This window comes from Cavia porcellus, unplaced genomic scaffold (genome assembly GCF_034190915.1).
Source record: "Cavia porcellus strain 051 isolate PalLab524CR breed Dunkin Hartley unplaced genomic scaffold, mCavPor4.1 scaffold_1, whole genome shotgun sequence".
Taxonomy (NCBI): Eukaryota; Metazoa; Chordata; class Mammalia; order Rodentia; family Caviidae; genus Cavia; species Cavia porcellus.
Window position 1 is genome coordinate 173,330,560 of NW_026947484.1, and position 16,651 is coordinate 173,347,210.

Genomic DNA, 16,651 nt, shown 5'->3' on the forward strand with positions numbered 1-16,651 from the left:
ACTTTTTACCTTTACCCAGATTCACCAATTGTTTACATTTCCCCAATTTGCTTTATCATTTTCCCATTTCTCCTTGTTATTTTCTCCTGGCTCACTGGAGATTCGTCATGTCCTTTTGCCCCTAAACATTTCAATGTAGGTTTGCTACAAGCAAGGCTATCCATGAAGCTATCAAAAACATTAATTCCAACATTGACACAATACTATTCAACTTTCATCAGATGAGGATCTAATCCAAGATCAAGAATGACACATTGTTGTCATGCTCCCTTCATCTAAAAGTGTTGTCTTTCTGAGTTTCACTTTTCTGAAGACAACAGACATAGTTATTTATAAAACAGCCCTCCGTTGGGGTTTATGTGAGGTTTCCTTCTGGTAGATTCCGGCTTTCCATTTGGGGCTGGAACACCACAGAAGCCATCCTGGTCCTCCTCAGTGCATGGTATACGGAGACATGTGACAGAGTGACATGTGGGTGACAGTGGAGACCATCTGACCCCCTGCCAGCCACTCTACTTCTCTACTCTGTTGATTTTTTAAAAATTATCAGAAACCCTTTTATAGCCTAATAACTTATTTTTAATCTTATTACAGTCTTTTGGTTAGTTTGTAGTTGTTTTGGGGGAACTGAACTGGGATTCTACTTCATTCTTTAATTTGCTTGACACAAGTGTTTATAAACTGGGGGACAAAATAAAGTCCCATCTCCCAAAACTGTCTTCATCCCATTTGCTGAACCCTGAAAACATGTAAAGGGAGGTGAAGGTAACAGATTTGATCAAGGCTGCTAATCAGTGATGCTGAGAAAGGGGTGTTACAGTTTACATAGGAAGTGTCCCCCCAAACACCACGTATGGAAGGTGCTAACTACATCAATGGATCAATCCACTGACATTATAGCTAAATGCACTGTTATGAGGTAGAGGATGGTTGGAGGGAGCAGGTTACTGAGTGTGTGACCTAGAAAGAATGCTCTTTCCCCAGTCCCTTCCTCTCTCTCACTCTTTCCCTACTTTTCTGCTTCCTGACCTCACCCCCTTCCCTCAGTCTCCTTCTGCCATGATGTGTGTTTCTGCCTTAGAGCCAGCCAATCATGAACTGAAAATTCTGAAATGCTGAGCCAAAATAAACCTTTCCTCAAGCACCTCCTGAGAATCAGCCATGCTGCAAGTTGGGGGACCAACCAAGAAAGCAATGAGCCAGCCTTCCTAGTAAGCAGCATGAGCTGCAGGCGCTCCAGGGAGAGAACAAGTCAGCCAGCATCTCCCATGAGCCTAAATTCCCATGTCATCTCCCCGCTCCCCACACCATTAGCAACTGGATGGTTTCAAGGTCAGCCAGAGTTGACAGCAACTAAGCAACATAAAGCAACTAAATGCTTGTACTGCTTAGTTGATTATGCTGATAATGGGGCCAGAGGTCTGAGCATCTCTTCGGAGGATGACCGTATGCAATATAGCAAATATCGGGGATTTCCTTCTATCTCATCTTTGAAGGCCAATGCTGTTTTCACTGTTTTGTTTTGTTCTGTTTGTTTTGCTCTATTCAATATTGTTTTGATTGGTTTTATAGTGTTCTGTTTTTGGTTTGAGATTGATTGAATGGACAACTATTGTGAAGATAACAAGATATACTGTGGTAGCCACTACTGTTATCCCGTATCCTGCTCTGAAGTTCTGTACCAATTTCACTGCGTTGTCTTGATTGGCTTTGTATTGTCTTGTTTTGTTGTATTTTACTATCTTTAAATAAATAAACCTTTCCTCCTTTAAATTGTGTATGTCAGGTATTTATTTCACTCCAAAAACAAAAATACTTAACCCCAAGATAATCCTCCACTTATCTGGGTGGGCTCAATCCAGTCACATGGAGAGAAACTGAAACAGTAGATCTTGTCCCTGCAAGTGAAATTTTATAGCCTTCTGTTCCCATAACTTCCTGTTATGTCCAAGCAGGGCCACCAAGATACAAAACTGTCACAGCTTGGCAAACCACCTTGATCCACCTTCAGGATGCCCACAAGCTTCATGCCAACAATCAACCCCCTTGGTGTATAATAGCTGGAACCTGTCCTTTGTTCTTTGCTCAGCCACTTAGATTTATCAGCTAAGCCAGAGTACACCTAACAGTAAAATCCTCCTGTTTCCCATTTGGTCTCTCCTGTTTCTTAAATTCTGCAGCAAAACTGTCCAGCTCTCAGGCAGATTTCTTGCACAGTAGCACAGAGACTGGAACAGGAGGAAGACGGCAGCAGCCACCGGTAATTCACCAACAGTCCCTTCCTGGAAGAGATAGAGTTACATGGGCACAAACTATGTGTAAAACGACTTGATAGTATCAACCTTGAACCTTTAAGATGCTTCAGCCTCCTTTTATGTCGCCTTGTCTAAAATACCTAATACACTCTGTGCCCATTTCCACAGCTGTCAAATGAGCACAGTGATGGTACCTGCTTGCGGCATAATGAAATATTGGCCCCAAATCCTACTCTTCTCTGCCACATCTTCTTGAGTGAAGTGTGTTTTTGTTCCCCTGGGCTCTGTCACATGTTGCTTGGCCAGTAGAAACTTAGTGAATGAGACCCACATGCTTGCTAGCAGACTGTGTTTTTCCCGGGGAGGCCACCTCCTTCTTGCCTCCATCACTCGGCGAGAAGAACATAGCCTAGATGTCCTGCTAATCCAAGAAGGATGAGAGACACACAAGGCAAAACTACCCAACCAACGTGATGGACACGGGGGACAGAGGGAAGGGCTACTGAGAAGGTCAGGAGAGACCCTCCCTCCTTCTGACCTTCATGGTCCAGTCCAGGCTCCTATGCCCCCCCAACATTCCCTGGTTCCCAGCCCTGTGAAATCACACCCATCCTCCCATCTATTTTGCCAGCTGCAGTTGAGAAAGGTTCAAAACTCAGACCCACAAGCCAGAGGTGGGGAGATTTCTGTACTAAAAGCATGCTTACCACTCGTGGACACCTGCTCACATCATCAGATGACACCCTTCATGACCTAACTTTCTTTCCAGTCCTTCACCTGTGCTGAATGACCCCAGAGGGCTTCCCAGACCAGAAACCCTCCAGCCTGACCTCACTGACCTGGCTTGTTCTAGCAACCTGCTGTGGGACCTGAAGCTCACGGACCACTGCTTCCATCTAGAGGAGGGCACCAGTAGTGCAAGACGCTCCACTTCTGACTCCCCTTGTCACCATCCTGAATTACTGAGTACTTACTACATGCAAGAAACCATGCTGATTTTTCTGATGCCTTTGTTTCTATCCTGTTGTATCTTATTGAATATTATGTGTGATAAACAAATTTTCTATGGAAAATGAGATAATATAGTAGCCATTATTCGTTCTGTGTTATTTGGTTCTGAAAGTCCTGAATGCTTTCATTTTCTTGAATGGTTTTATACTGTTTTTTTATGCTTGATACTATTGTATATGAAGCTATGCTCAACTATTTCAAAGAAAGACACACTATGATAGTTACTGTTAATTATGGGTTGTCTTGTGGTGAAATGCTATGTTGCTTGTATTGTTCTGATCTGATCTGCTTTGTTATGTCCTCTTTTGTCTTAATCTCTTTAAAATTAAAAAAAGAAACCATGCTGAGCACTGTCTATCCTACATCACCCAATCCTCACAACATAATTCTGGTTGGGTTTTGCCATCCTCCTTGCATGCGTAGGTAAACTGAGCTTCAAAGCGATAAAGTTGCTCCAAATTACACAGCGAGGTGCTACAGGAATCAGGAATCCAAGTCCAAGTAAAGAGTGTGTAAAAGTTTTTTGCACTGTGGCACCCCTCTGCCAAGCTTCACACAGAGCGTGGCCACTGAAACCGCTTACCACCCACCCACTATCAGAAGACAAGATGGTCCGAACATCCCCTCTGGAACAGCCTGGGCAGCACAGACTCCGGGCTCAGACAAAGGTATGCTAATAGGGCTGCAGATGTCACGCAAAAGGACAGCGCTTGCCCAGCATGCACAAGGTCTTGATCCCATCCTAAGCACTACTCCACAGCAGAAAACGAGCTGCACTAAAACCCAGCTGTTCCCTGTTCTTCCAACAGAAAAAATAAATGTGACACTCCTGCATGGTACAGTGGAGATGAAAGAGAAACGAGCTCATAAATGTCAAATGGTCTGCCTACGATGTCGAATAAATGCCGTGTTCTCCTCACAGTGCTTCTTTCTCTTCCAAAGAGAAACGCAAGGCTGAGGACACTTCTGTTTCTAGGGGTGGGAAGTGAAGGCCTGATCATGGAAAGGGGAATAGGGAAAGAACTGGGCACTGTGTTGTCCAACAATCAGAGAACGTTTCTGCATTTGTTAAGCCAACATGGAGAGAAGCCTTCTCTATGCACAGGACAGCAGGAACCTGTCACTCTTCTTCACTGCAGGATCCTCAGCCCCAAACATACAGCTTGTCACCGGTGCATCCTCAATAAATACATCTGTCCTGGTGTTCCTGGAAGATGTGTTCCAAGGCCACCCTTCACCACCCAACTCATGGATGCCCAAATCCCTTCCATAAACTCATCTGTAATTTGCCCATAAACCTATTTACGTCATCTTCTAAATCTTCAATCATTTTAAGTTACTTACAGTATCTAATACAATGTACATGCTATGAAAATAGTTGTTCTACTATATTATTCAGGGAATAATAAGGTCTTTATATATTCAGTACAGACACATTTTTTAAATATTTAAACATTTTCAACCCACAATTGGTTAAATCCCTGGTGCAGAACCCACAGAGACCAGTGGTAGCACAGGAGAAGTGCATTTTGTGCACTGCTGGCTGGCAGCTACGTCGCTGAAAAGCAGTGAGTGTGTGGCTGTAAAGAAAGCAAGAGAACAGGGTCCTCAGAACACTGAGGTTTTGCAGTGGAGTGACATTTGGAGTGGATTTGGCTGCAGGCTGCAAGTGAGCCAGAGGGACCAGAGGAGAAGCTGTGGTCAATGACCAGAGGCAAGAAGGGGAATGGAGCAGGGATAAGGAGAGAAAGGGCTCCCCATTTCTGTCTCTAGACACAAAGGGAACAGTGGAATCTGTCCCTGAAAAGGGACCACAGGAAGAGGAGAAGCACGTTTGAGTGGAAGAATCCCACCAGCAGGCCCCCAGAGAGCCCATCAGTCATGGGCAAAGTCATCAGTCAGTCTGGCAGGTGGATAAGGCAGGCGACATCCTACCAACTGTGACACTCCTGGAACAAAAATAATTCACCTCACCCTTCACTGCTCCCCGTTGAGCATCTGCTTGTACTCATGACCAAAATGAGATGAGCACGGGTTCATCCACCTGTGCCACAATGTCCACAAAATACCTGCCCGGCTACACCCTGTGCTGGGGACTCAGCAGTGGCAAAAAGGCCCTGACTTCTTAGGCTGCCAGGAGGAGGATGGGACGCCCACAAATGAATAAATCCCAGGATGTGTTAGGATGCAAGGAGAGCTGAGAAAGGGGAACAGGGAGTGCTGGGAGAGAGAAGGGAATTTCATACGGCAAATAGGCCAGAGAGGGCCCCGCCAGGCAGGGTGGGGCACAGGCTAGAAGGGGAGAAGAAACAAGCCTGGTGGGACCTGAGGGATGAGCAGCAGCAGAAGCCACAGTAACAGTGGCTGGCACGGCTGGGAGGGAGGGAAGGAGCTGGCAGGAAATAGCAGGAGGGGCAGGCAAAGGAAATGGTGACACCATGATCTTTCTCAGGGGAGGCCCTAAACAGAGACCTGCGCCCTAAACAGACTGGGTCTTATTCTGCATGACAAGGGAGGCCACCACCACAGGTTTTGGGCAGAAGGGACACCATGTGGTTTACACGCTTAAGGGAGACCAAATAGGAGAAGCAGAGGACCAGTTGGGACCACTGCAGTAATTCAGATGTGAGATGATGGGCCGCAGAAGAGGCTTGAGAGATGGGAAGTCACTGCCCAGGGACGAGCCAGGGACTGGTCGCAGTGTGCTGTGACTGGCATATGATCACCAGAGGTGGCTTTGGTCACAGAGCAAGGACAGCAAGATGGGAAGGATGCCCTGGAGGACAGAAAGGAGGTTAGGAACAAAATGGACTTACAACCTTGGGTCATTGGAGCTGGAAGGGGCCTTGGAAAGACAGATGGCCAACCACCTTTGCTGCAGACAAGAACTCTAGATCCAGAGACAGGCATGGGCCAGCCCAAAGTCACCCAGCAGGGCAGTGAGCCCAGGAACTGAGCAGCAAAGCAGAGCTTCATCGTCATGACGCATGGGCCTGAACTCAGCTGGAATAAACAGGAGCCACTAAGAGGGGAGGGGATGGGGAGAGGTGAGCAGATGGGACCTCTCAGAGCCTACACCACAGAGAGGTTTACAGCGAGACCCTCCTTCCCCCAAGGCGTATGCTTCCCATCTCCACATAACACAGAGAGGCTCCCAGAGAGGGCCCAGTCACCAGCACAGCCGTGGAAAACAGAAGTAAACCTGACCCTCGAGCTTGTCCACGTGCACCACTACACTTGCTGGTGTTTCACTGCCACGGGATCCAGCGACGAAAGGACAGACATTTCCAGCCACGTCTATATGTTCATGTGGGAATCAATGCTGCCCAGAGAACTGCGCCAGACCCAAGACCTGCTCATCAAAGAAGGTGCCCTTGGGCAGGAGGGCTGGCAGAAGCAAGGCCCTGAGTCCTTTCTGCTGGTGGACTATGCACAGCAGAGGAAGAACCAGTCCTCAGAGAGGGGAGTGGAAGCAGGTGAGCCTGGACCGCCAGGCCACAGGGAGCTACAGGAGGTGGGGCCCAGTGTGACTCACTGCTTAAACAACAATGGGCTTCTGGGGTTGGGGCTACCCAGCCAGACACCCAGAGCCCTTTCCTCTCCCAAAGCCAACAAAACATGGCATCCAAGATCTTCTGCTGCTGCTGCAAGGACAGTGAGGGGGCTTCCAACACTGGGAGTTCCCGCAGCCCAAGAATGTCCCAACAGCATCATCCACGGACCTTCGGTGGGTTCCAGATGTGAGCCGGAGACAGCACGGAGAACACCCAAGTAACTTCTTGGGGTTTTGGTCTCTCTAGACACTTTGACCTCTTTCAGCATTCTGGGGGTGTGGAGTTATCTAAAGCTGTGACAAAACAGTCTACAGCCTACATTCATTGTTAGATATCAGGTATTAGTGTCAGTCCCACCTGGTTTAATTCTGCCTCTACCACTTAGCTAGTGCTTATACCTGGGCCTCCTCCTCTCCCCGCAACATGAAAAGCAGTGAGATGCAGCCTGTTGTGCAGGGAAAATCAAGTGAGCAGGGTACACAAGTGCCTAGAATGTGACCCTGCTTGCAGAGGGTACTCAGCAAATGGAAACCGTACATGTATGTGCCTGTGTGTGTTAGGATCAGCCAGATTACACCGAGGTAACAAGCACATGCTCAAGTCATAACTGTTTCACACAGTTTGGGGTCATTCTTAGCTCTGACAAGCAGAATTTGAATTTGGTATTTTGGTTTTTTGTGAATGTTGTTTAGGTGGCACTGAAGACTGAACCCAGAGCTTTGCACATGCAAGGCACACTCTCTACGCTGAATGACATAACAAGTGCTTTTTTTTTTTTTTTTGTGATACATCAGTGTCTTTATTGATAACTAGATCATGATTTAAGAAATAAGTTAGGGTTAAATAAGTAGTGCGATGATTTGGAGGAATAAAAATTCCAGCCCAGCCACCCACTGTCCCACCGGCCTATAGCTACTGAGCTCTGAGCACAATAACTATGAGCTCTTGACCAGTGGCCTGAGGTTCTTGGGGCCCCCAGCCTTCCTGGCTGGAGACAGAGTCCTGGTCCTGGGGGCCCCAGCCTTGGAAGCAGTGGCGGCTTTGGGGGCAGCAGTGGCTTTGGGTCCAGGCCCTGGAGGGGCCTTCACTGCGGGTTTTGTACCCTTCAGGGAGGCAGCACATTTTCCAGCCTTGGAGGCTGCAGTTTCCCAGGGGCTCCTGTGTTTTCTTGCCTGCTCCTGCTGCCTGGGACCTTGGGCTTCCTGCTAAGCTTGTGGACAGTTGAGGAAGCCCCAGCTGACTTTGGGGGGTCCTTCTTGGCTACAACCTGCTGTGGCCCAGTGCCTTTCGCCTTGCAGCCTCCCTGAGGGGCTGTCTCTAGGGCTTTGGCTTGTTCTCGGGGAGCTCTTGCTTCACATGGTTCTGCAATCTTTTTCTTGCTGGAGCCAGCAGGTCCTGTCCAAGTACTTTTCCTGCTGCACTGCAGCTTCTTCTGATGCTTGGGGACAAGCTTGAAGCTGCCAGTGGCACCCCTGGCCTTGGAGTTGATGGGCCTGGCAAGGAGGCCACGGCGCATGCCTGTGGCAAGGGCCTGCTTCAGTAGGTACTTGAAGAGGGTGACATCAACTGTGGGGTACTTGTGCAGGATGTAGAGCTTGATGGCTGCCACTGAGGTGCCCAGGCGCTGCTCCTCTGCCTGTAGGGCCTCCAGCACCATGCGCAGCACTGTGGGGTGACGACGGGTCACCATGACCCTGTTTGAGGTCGGGCCTGGCTTTCCATACTCAGGGGGCTCTGCTGGCCCTGCTGTGGAAGAGGAGGAAGAAGAGTAATTGGTGATTCTCTCAGGAGCCATCTGAAGGACACTTATAAATGACCACCTCCGCTGTTCACATACCGCTTTTTTTTTTAACTTTACTTTGAGATAGGGTCTTGCTAAATTGGCTGGGCTGGCCTTGAACTTGAGATCCTCTGTCTTAGCCTCCCACATAGCTGGGATTACAGGTGTATACCACCACACTTGGTCAAGCAGAATTTGTTCTTAAAACTATGAATAATTTTTAGAATCCTCCAGTAAAACTAAGACTTTTTATTCATATTTCATTCAAGGCCTTTACTCAAGGTACATTTTTTTCCTCCTTTCTTTCAGATCTGAATGCACACAGTTACCAAAATGATTTTCAAAAGAGACACCAACACCACTCCCATAACAACTGGATGACAACCAAGGCATGCAACCTTGGACGACGCTGATTATTCTAGCCTGGGGTACCCCAATGGGTCTCCGGTTGCCCAGCTGTAGAGGGTCTCAGTGAAGAGAAGGGCAGTGGACAGGAGTCATGAAGACTAACTCAGAAACTCCATGCAGGAGGAGAAGATGTCAGAGTCATCCCTGTGCCACCAGCTCCTGACAGAGCCAGGGTAGGAGGAGCTGTCTCCAATTAAAGTCCTTGTTCACATCAGAGGATGTCTCTCTTCTTTCTTTCCCCTTTCCCAGTCCATTTCTGACATTCCCATGAATATGGGGCAACTCAACCCTGGCATCTCTTGTATGAAAATGTGGTTTCATCATTTTGGAATATTATAATCACTCCCAATAGACCCAGAAAGGAAACGCTTGGGAGAGCTCTACAGTGGACCAGGCAGCTGCGGACAGATCCTGTCATGGCCATCTGGAGCCAGGAAGACAACTCTGTTCACCTACTGATTCTGCTCCATCCAGTGCTTGGGGCATAGAGAATGGTGGGGCTGGCTGCACGGAGCTCTGTGATCTGCAGTCCTGGAGACATGCGGAACACAGAGCACAGGCCTACGTATCTGCTTGGGCTGCAACACAGGGTATACAAACACAAGGTCTATGCAAGAGACCTCAAGGGCCTTCCACATCAGCCAGGGAGGCAGGCACAGAAGCCCAGTCCTTTGAAATAATAGGCCAATACTTTGAGGGCAAAAGAATGATGAGCAATTTGGAGATTGAGGAAAGGCTCCCTGGATGAGATGGTATGTAAATTTCCTAAAGGCTGAAAGGGAACTAGAAAAGCCAGGAGGAGAGGAACAGTACTCCAGAGGAGGGTGCACAGTCAGCAAAAGAGAGCCAGCTGGGGGGAGGTGTGAGGGAAGTGAACTTCAAAGCTGGGTGAGGCAGTGGGAATCTGAGCTGGGGCATGGGGCAAGGAGAGGTGTGGAGCATCAGTAAGTGCCTTGCACCCAGGGATACCCTGATGCCAGGGGGAGTCAAGGTGAGCTTTAAATACCAATGTGATACAACCCTATATCTGATTTTTAAAATATGGACAGGAGCTTAGTCCACTCTTATTGCCATAACAAAATAGCCTAACTGGGTGACAAATCAATCGCAGAAATGATGCATCGCACTTCTAGCCTGGAAAGCCCAATGTCAAAGCACCGGCTGACTCGGTATGTGGTGAGGCCCCCTCCTCACAGATGGGGCCAAGGGGCAAGGAGTCTCTCATATCCATGATCTTGGGAGTTAGGATTGCAACAGGAATTGGGGGAAGGGGTACACAAGCATTCAAGCCACAATAGACAAGGTAAGTTAGTAAATAATGTGTCACAGTCCCTGTGCCTGCTCTGACTCAGAAAGGAAAGGAATAAAGGGCCATGAAATTTGTGCCACAGTGTGTGGACTAGAATTCACCCCTACAATGCAAAGCTCATCCTAGCGGCAATGTGGAGGCTGGATCTGAATGCAGTAATGAGAAGAACAACTTAAGGTCTGGGACGCTGCTCATTCTGTTAGGTGCTCTTTAAATACTTCCTAAATATAAAGCCAACCAGCACAATAACACCGATGGTAAATGGCAGGCTGAGTGTCCATACTCTCTACTATTCGGTTTTACTGCCCCTCAACAGCAGCAGAGGACCTTCAGTTATCTCTTGACACCAAATTGTCTGTTCATTATCTGCTTTTCAAACAGTGAGCTGGCTGCCAGGCATGATGGTGCACACCTCTAATCCCACCACTCGGGAGGCTGAGGCAGGAGGCTCATAGCAAGATCGAGGCCAGTCTGGGCTACACAGTGAGTTTAAGACCACCCTGAACTACATTGCAAGACCCTGTCTCAAATGAAGAAGCACAGTGCTCTATTTTTCCCTGATACCTAACTTTATCGGTAGGGGGTGCTGGAGAGAACAAAGAAGTTGCTGGTGCTGTGTTATTCCCAACAGGTTCCTGCAGTTACATGGCTTCTCCAACTTCCAGTTCATGCAATGTAGGCAACTTTTCTAGCACAGGATCCTGCTGCAAAAGGAAAACAGCAGCACTTAGCAGTTTCCCCTAGTGTCTCTCACAAGTGGCACACTCCCAGTGAGATACCTCTCCATGACATCTTTCCCTGGAATCCAACAGGGAATACTTCTAGAACATTCTGGAACACAGCATCTCACAGCCTTCTCTGCACTGTGAACCACAACCACATCCTCCTCTTCAAGACTGGGTCTCAGCAGTGGATGAAGAACACAGAAAGATCTCCCCTGCCTGCCTTGTCTCAGCCTTCTCTTTGTGTCTATTATCTCTATACTCATAAGAGTTGTCTTTACTTCTTACTTAGACAACTCTAAGTCAGAACCATAAAGTTAAAAAGACTTTGGAGAATGAGGTTTTTGCAGTATTGAGACCACACTGACAACACATAGCAGGTCATTTCACATTGGGGAGCCTACAGGACATCTAAATGGGCAGCCACAATAAGGCAGAGGTTGGAAATATGTAGCAGAACCAGGTAAAAGAAGTCTGACCAGAAGGGAGCAAAACGACGGATTTACATGTATGTGTAGCTATCAGCTTAGCAAGCTGTGGCATCCTTTTCCATTGGGGAAGATACAGTGCACTTTCCAAAAGTCCCTGTCCATTATTGTTTCTCACACCAGATCCCCCAGGCCCATCTTCTGACCAAGTCCCTATGCTATGCAGTCCTCACCATCTCTTATGCCAAAGTCCCACTTTCCCTTCCCAGAAAACCCCACATTCCTTATGTCTTGGAACTGCTTCATGCAACAGATATAGTAAGTACTTTGCATATAAAAGGGAAGTGTTTTGATAATTTGGAAACACTTTCACTGAATGTATACAAAAAGGCTCCGTCCTGTGACTTTTTCTAAGGGCTCTGAGCCTCAGCGTGACAACTTTCTTTGAGCAATTTTCAAATAATATCAATAAAAATATTCATGGAAACCACAAGCTGGATTTATCTGCTTATGGCAAGCCAGCTTATATTGGACCACTCCTCCTGGTGACAGCTGTTGGCTTTTCTTTTCTTTTCCTTAAATCTATTTGAATACATCAAGGCAGTAAGGACATGAGAGACCATGACCCTGGAGGGAAGGCAAATGCAGAGAGAAGAGATAAGGACTTTGGATATCTTCATGCCCACCAAGGCTTAAGCAGGGTCTGAGAAGCCAGAAAGTTGAGCAGGGCTTTTAGCAGTCTCAATGGGATAATGAAAGCTAGAGGTTTAAGGATCACCATGCAGGTGGAGTCCCAGTTAAACCTAATTTTAAAAATGGGTTTTCAGCTAAAACTCCTAAAGAGTAAAAGCAAACCAGAAATAAAGCAGTTCTCACAAAACTGAAGTCCAAGACCAATTTTATCTCAACCCGACTTTTCCCAGAAGTAACAGTAAATCCTCTTTGGGAAAATAAGGCACCAACAAGTCCCCGACTGTCCCAGGCAGATCCAGGGGGCAACAGTGTGGAAGAAAGTAAACGTCAGATAGCGGAGCTTTACAAGATGATTAAAGAACAAGGAGTTCAAGGAGGACATGACCCGAAAGAGGATGGAACTATCATACAGACTGACCAACGTGGATATGGAAGAATCAAATAATCGAAAAAAAAAAAAAATGGAAGCGCTGGTGAACACAGTTCAGATTACCAAATTTGAATGATAAATTTACCAAAGAGATAGACTCCATGAAAAAGTTATCAGACAGCAATATGGAAAATAAAAAATTATACAGAATTCATAAGTTGTAGAAATGACCAGTGCAAAAATAGAGTTTCTGAAATCATGATGAATCACTCAGAAAAGGCTTCAGAACAATAAGAGAATAAGAAAAATTCATCCAACAGCTACAAGATGACGCTAAGAATAGCAAGCTAAAGCTAAATGAAGTTAGAAGGAAATTAGAAGACAGCACACACAGAATTAAAAAAAATCTGTTTACAGATATAGATTTTGCAAGAATGTGGGAAGCTGTCCACACACAGGTAAGCCAGGTTTACTGAACACCAAATAAACATAAGAAAAGCAGCTCTCCATGTCACACCTTTGTTTAAACCCCAGATGTCCAACAAAAAGACAAATTCTTTTTGAATGTGTTTAAATTAAATGAAATTATTAAGAGTAAAACTCACATTGCCATTAATCCCCCTCAAAATACTTCACTTTTTATAATAAGTACATCTTTGTCGCACAAAATCACATTCCTTGTGAAGTGTTGTTCATGTACATTACACATGTTCATTCCTTTTTATCCTCTTTCCCTCCTCTCCCTCTATTTCTTGATCCCCTCCACATATGCAAAACCCTGTCTTACTATTTCCTATTATCTGTCTTTTATTTTGCTCTTTATTTCTCATATAAGAGGTATTTATAGGAGGTATTTAAGCTTGTGTGTCTGATTTATTTCACTTAACATTATGTTTTCAAAGTACAAACATTTTCCTAAAATGATTCAAGTCCATCCTTCTGTATAGCACAGTAGTACTCCACTAGGTATAAATACCACATTTTCTTCATGTATGCCTCTGCTGTTGATATATGGGCCACTTAAGATTAGCTGTTAGGAACTGTGCTGCTATAAATATGGGTAAGCATGCGTCACTGTAATATGACACCTTTAACTTTTTTCAGGAAAATAACTAGGAAAGGAATAGCTGGGTTAAATAGAATTTCTTCATTTAGTTCTTTTAGGAATTTCCATGCTAAAAACTTACATAATAGTTGTACTATTTTTTACATTCCCACCAACAATACAGAAGGGTTTCCAAAAAGACAGAATCATAAAAGCTGTCAGCAAAAAGAAAACAAATCACATATAAATGTAAAGTTATTAGAAAGCTATTACAGCAAGCTTCTCAACATAAATTTTAAAGCCAAAAGAACATCAAGTAAAGTATCTCACACCCAAAAAGCAAACAGTTTCCAACCCAGACTAATATATCCTGCAAAACTTCATTTCAAAATAGATGGAGAAATAAGGACACTCCATAACAAAAACACCTCAAGACAGCACCAGTGAACCTATGGCACATGCGCTATTGTGTTTTTTTAAGACAAAAGATGTTAATGTAGAGCTGTTCTTCTAAACTAAAACACAGTATTCAGGTTTAATGGCAGTGTTGGCACTGTGCAATAAATATGTTTTGAGTTGCAGTTGGGCACTAAATCTCTACAAGGTTTGTGATCACTGCCTTAAGAGACACATGCACATCAAACCACTCAAAAAAATGCTCAGTATGTCCTAGACAGAGACAAAAAAGCTAACAACGTTAAAAATTCATATGGGATGAATGCATCAAGCAAGACAAAAAGTTAAACAGAGAAGGAAAAAGAAGGAGTCATCTACAGAAAAAGAAAGCAATGACAGGAATAAATCAGCCTTTCAATAACACGTCTCAATGTAAATGGCCTCACATCCCACATTAAAAGACACAGATTGGTAGCCTGGAGCAAACCCAACACTCTGTTGAATTTAAGAAATGAATCTAATCCAAAAAAGAAGTTCATGGACTAAAAATCAATGGGTGAAAAACATTATTTCACACACCAGAAACTGAAAAGCAAGCAGGGTAGCAATTTTACTCTCAGAAAAAGGAAGCCTCAAGCCTCATCAAAAGACGCAAAGAAGATTTCTACACACTATAATGGAAATGATCCAACAGGAAGAAATAACACAAATATATATGCATCAAATATTGGAGCACCTAACCTCATAAAACAAATACTGATGACGTAAAAGATCAGTAAAACCAACACAATCATAGTGAGTTGTAGCAGCTGACTGCAGCTCTAGAAGTTCCCAGGGGTAAGGACGGTGAGAGGATGAGAAAATACAGAAGAGACAAAGCTGGGGTCAGATGACTCTTACTCTCCTGATGGGAGACAAGGAACTGCTCAACCACTGTAGCAGGTTTGTTTATACCTTCCAAAGAAGATGGTAATTTCAACCCCACTGCCTAGCAACTTATTTGCTGGCTGGCCTGGGCCCCTTGCCTTCTTGGTGCTAGAACAGCTTGTTTATGTGGCTTGTTAAAAATAAAAGTGCAGGTTAATCTCCTTAGTGGACATAAATGTAAAAGTCCTCAACCGGATATTGGCAAATAAAATCTTGCAAATCAGCAAAAAGCTGGGAACCAGCACCATGTGCAGGCCACTGCCAGCCTGGAACAGACAGACCCCAGCCTCTTCCCATGAGTCAGGGCCATTTGCAGACCAGGGGTAGAGAGAAGGCCACAGCATGAAGCAAGCCTAGTCTGGGAGGCGGGGCCACACGTGGGCCCGCTGCCGGACTGGAACAGACAGACCCCAGCCCCTTCCAGTGCACCGGCTGGCAAACATGAAGTACCAACCCCCTCCTCCACTGTAAGTGACCAGCTTATCCACAGAAACACAGGCTGTGCTGATAGGTGAAATGCAACTGGATGCCTGTGGTGCTTTGGTGTTTCACTAACATTGCAGGTCTGGGGCCAGTGGTCTGATGATAGGCTGAGAGGATAGTGGTGCACAGTGTGGCATCTAGGGGGATCTCCTTCTGAGGGTTGCAGCCATTGTTGGTTCCCTATGGTCTTGTTTTGGAAGTCCTATATCATTTCCATTGTTTTATTGGGTTGGGTTTTATTTTTGTTTGTTTTGTTTATGTCAAATCTGATAACAGATTTGACAGCTATTTCAAAGGTAGCAATAAACATTATGGCAGCTATTTTGGATTTACTATAGGCTTATTTTGAAGTCCTTTATTGCATTCATTGTTTTGTTTTTATTGTTTCTAATCTATTGTTCTATTTGATTTATACTATGTCCCAAGTTATCTGCAGCTATTTTAAAGCCATCTAGAGGCGCTATGGTAACTATTTGTAAAGTTTTGAAGTCCTGTATCTCTTACATTGGTTTGTTTTGATTGGTTTTATTCTGTTTTATGCTCCTTAAAATAAAATAAAAAATAATTTTAAAAAATCATCAAAAAGATATGTATCACAACCAAGTAGTATCCAACCACAGATACAAGGATGGTTTGACATACACAGACAAACATAATACACCACATAAACAGACGCAAAGACAAAATCCACATGATCACACTGATAGATTCAGAAAAAGCTTTTCACAATATCCAATACCCATTTATGATTAAAAAACAACACTAAAGCTGGGTATGGTAGCACACACCTGTAATACCAGTTCTCAGGAAGCTGATGCAGGAGGGTCACAAGAATTCAAAGCCATACTGGGTTACATAGTGAATTCAAGTGCAGACCTACAAAATAAGATCCTGTCCCAAAGAGAAAGAAAAAGAGACAGACAAACAGACAGACAGACAGAACAAGTCAGCGTCTGAGAGTATCAGCCATGCCGGAACTTGAGGGATCGACCAAGAAAGCACAGAGCTAGCCTTTCTGATAAGTGGTGCAAGCTGTGGGCACTCTAGGGAGAGAATAAGTCAGTGTCTCCCAGGAGTCTATATGCCCCATGCACCCTCAACCATGTTAGCAATGGGATGGTTTCCAGGTCAGCCTGAGTTGATCATAAAGCAATTAAGTGCTTGTATTGGTGGGTTGATTATGCTGACCTGGTCTGAGCATCTCTTGGGAGGGTGACAGTATGCAATATAACAAATATGGGGGATTTCCTTCTAGCTCATCTTTGAAGGC

General features: G+C 45.2%; 1 protein-coding gene across 4 annotated transcripts in view; it reads right to left on the reverse strand.

The window, feature by feature from the left end:
- Nucleotides 1-16,651, reverse strand: part of Tmem268 (transmembrane protein 268) — an 86,246-nt gene that overhangs the window by 41,456 nt on the left and 28,139 nt on the right. The window contains exon 9 of one of the 4 annotated variants that reach the window (XM_013143082.3): nt 8,339-8,563. The exons of 2 other annotated variants lie outside the window; for them this stretch is intronic. In XM_013143082.3, coding sequence (XP_012998536.1) covers nt 8,504-8,563 — 60 coding nt within the window. In that variant the 3' untranslated portion in view covers nt 8,339-8,503. Of the gene's footprint in view, nt 1-8,338; nt 8,567-16,651 lie in introns of those variants that run through there. One more of the 4 variants, XM_013143081.3, reaches the window with a different exon arrangement.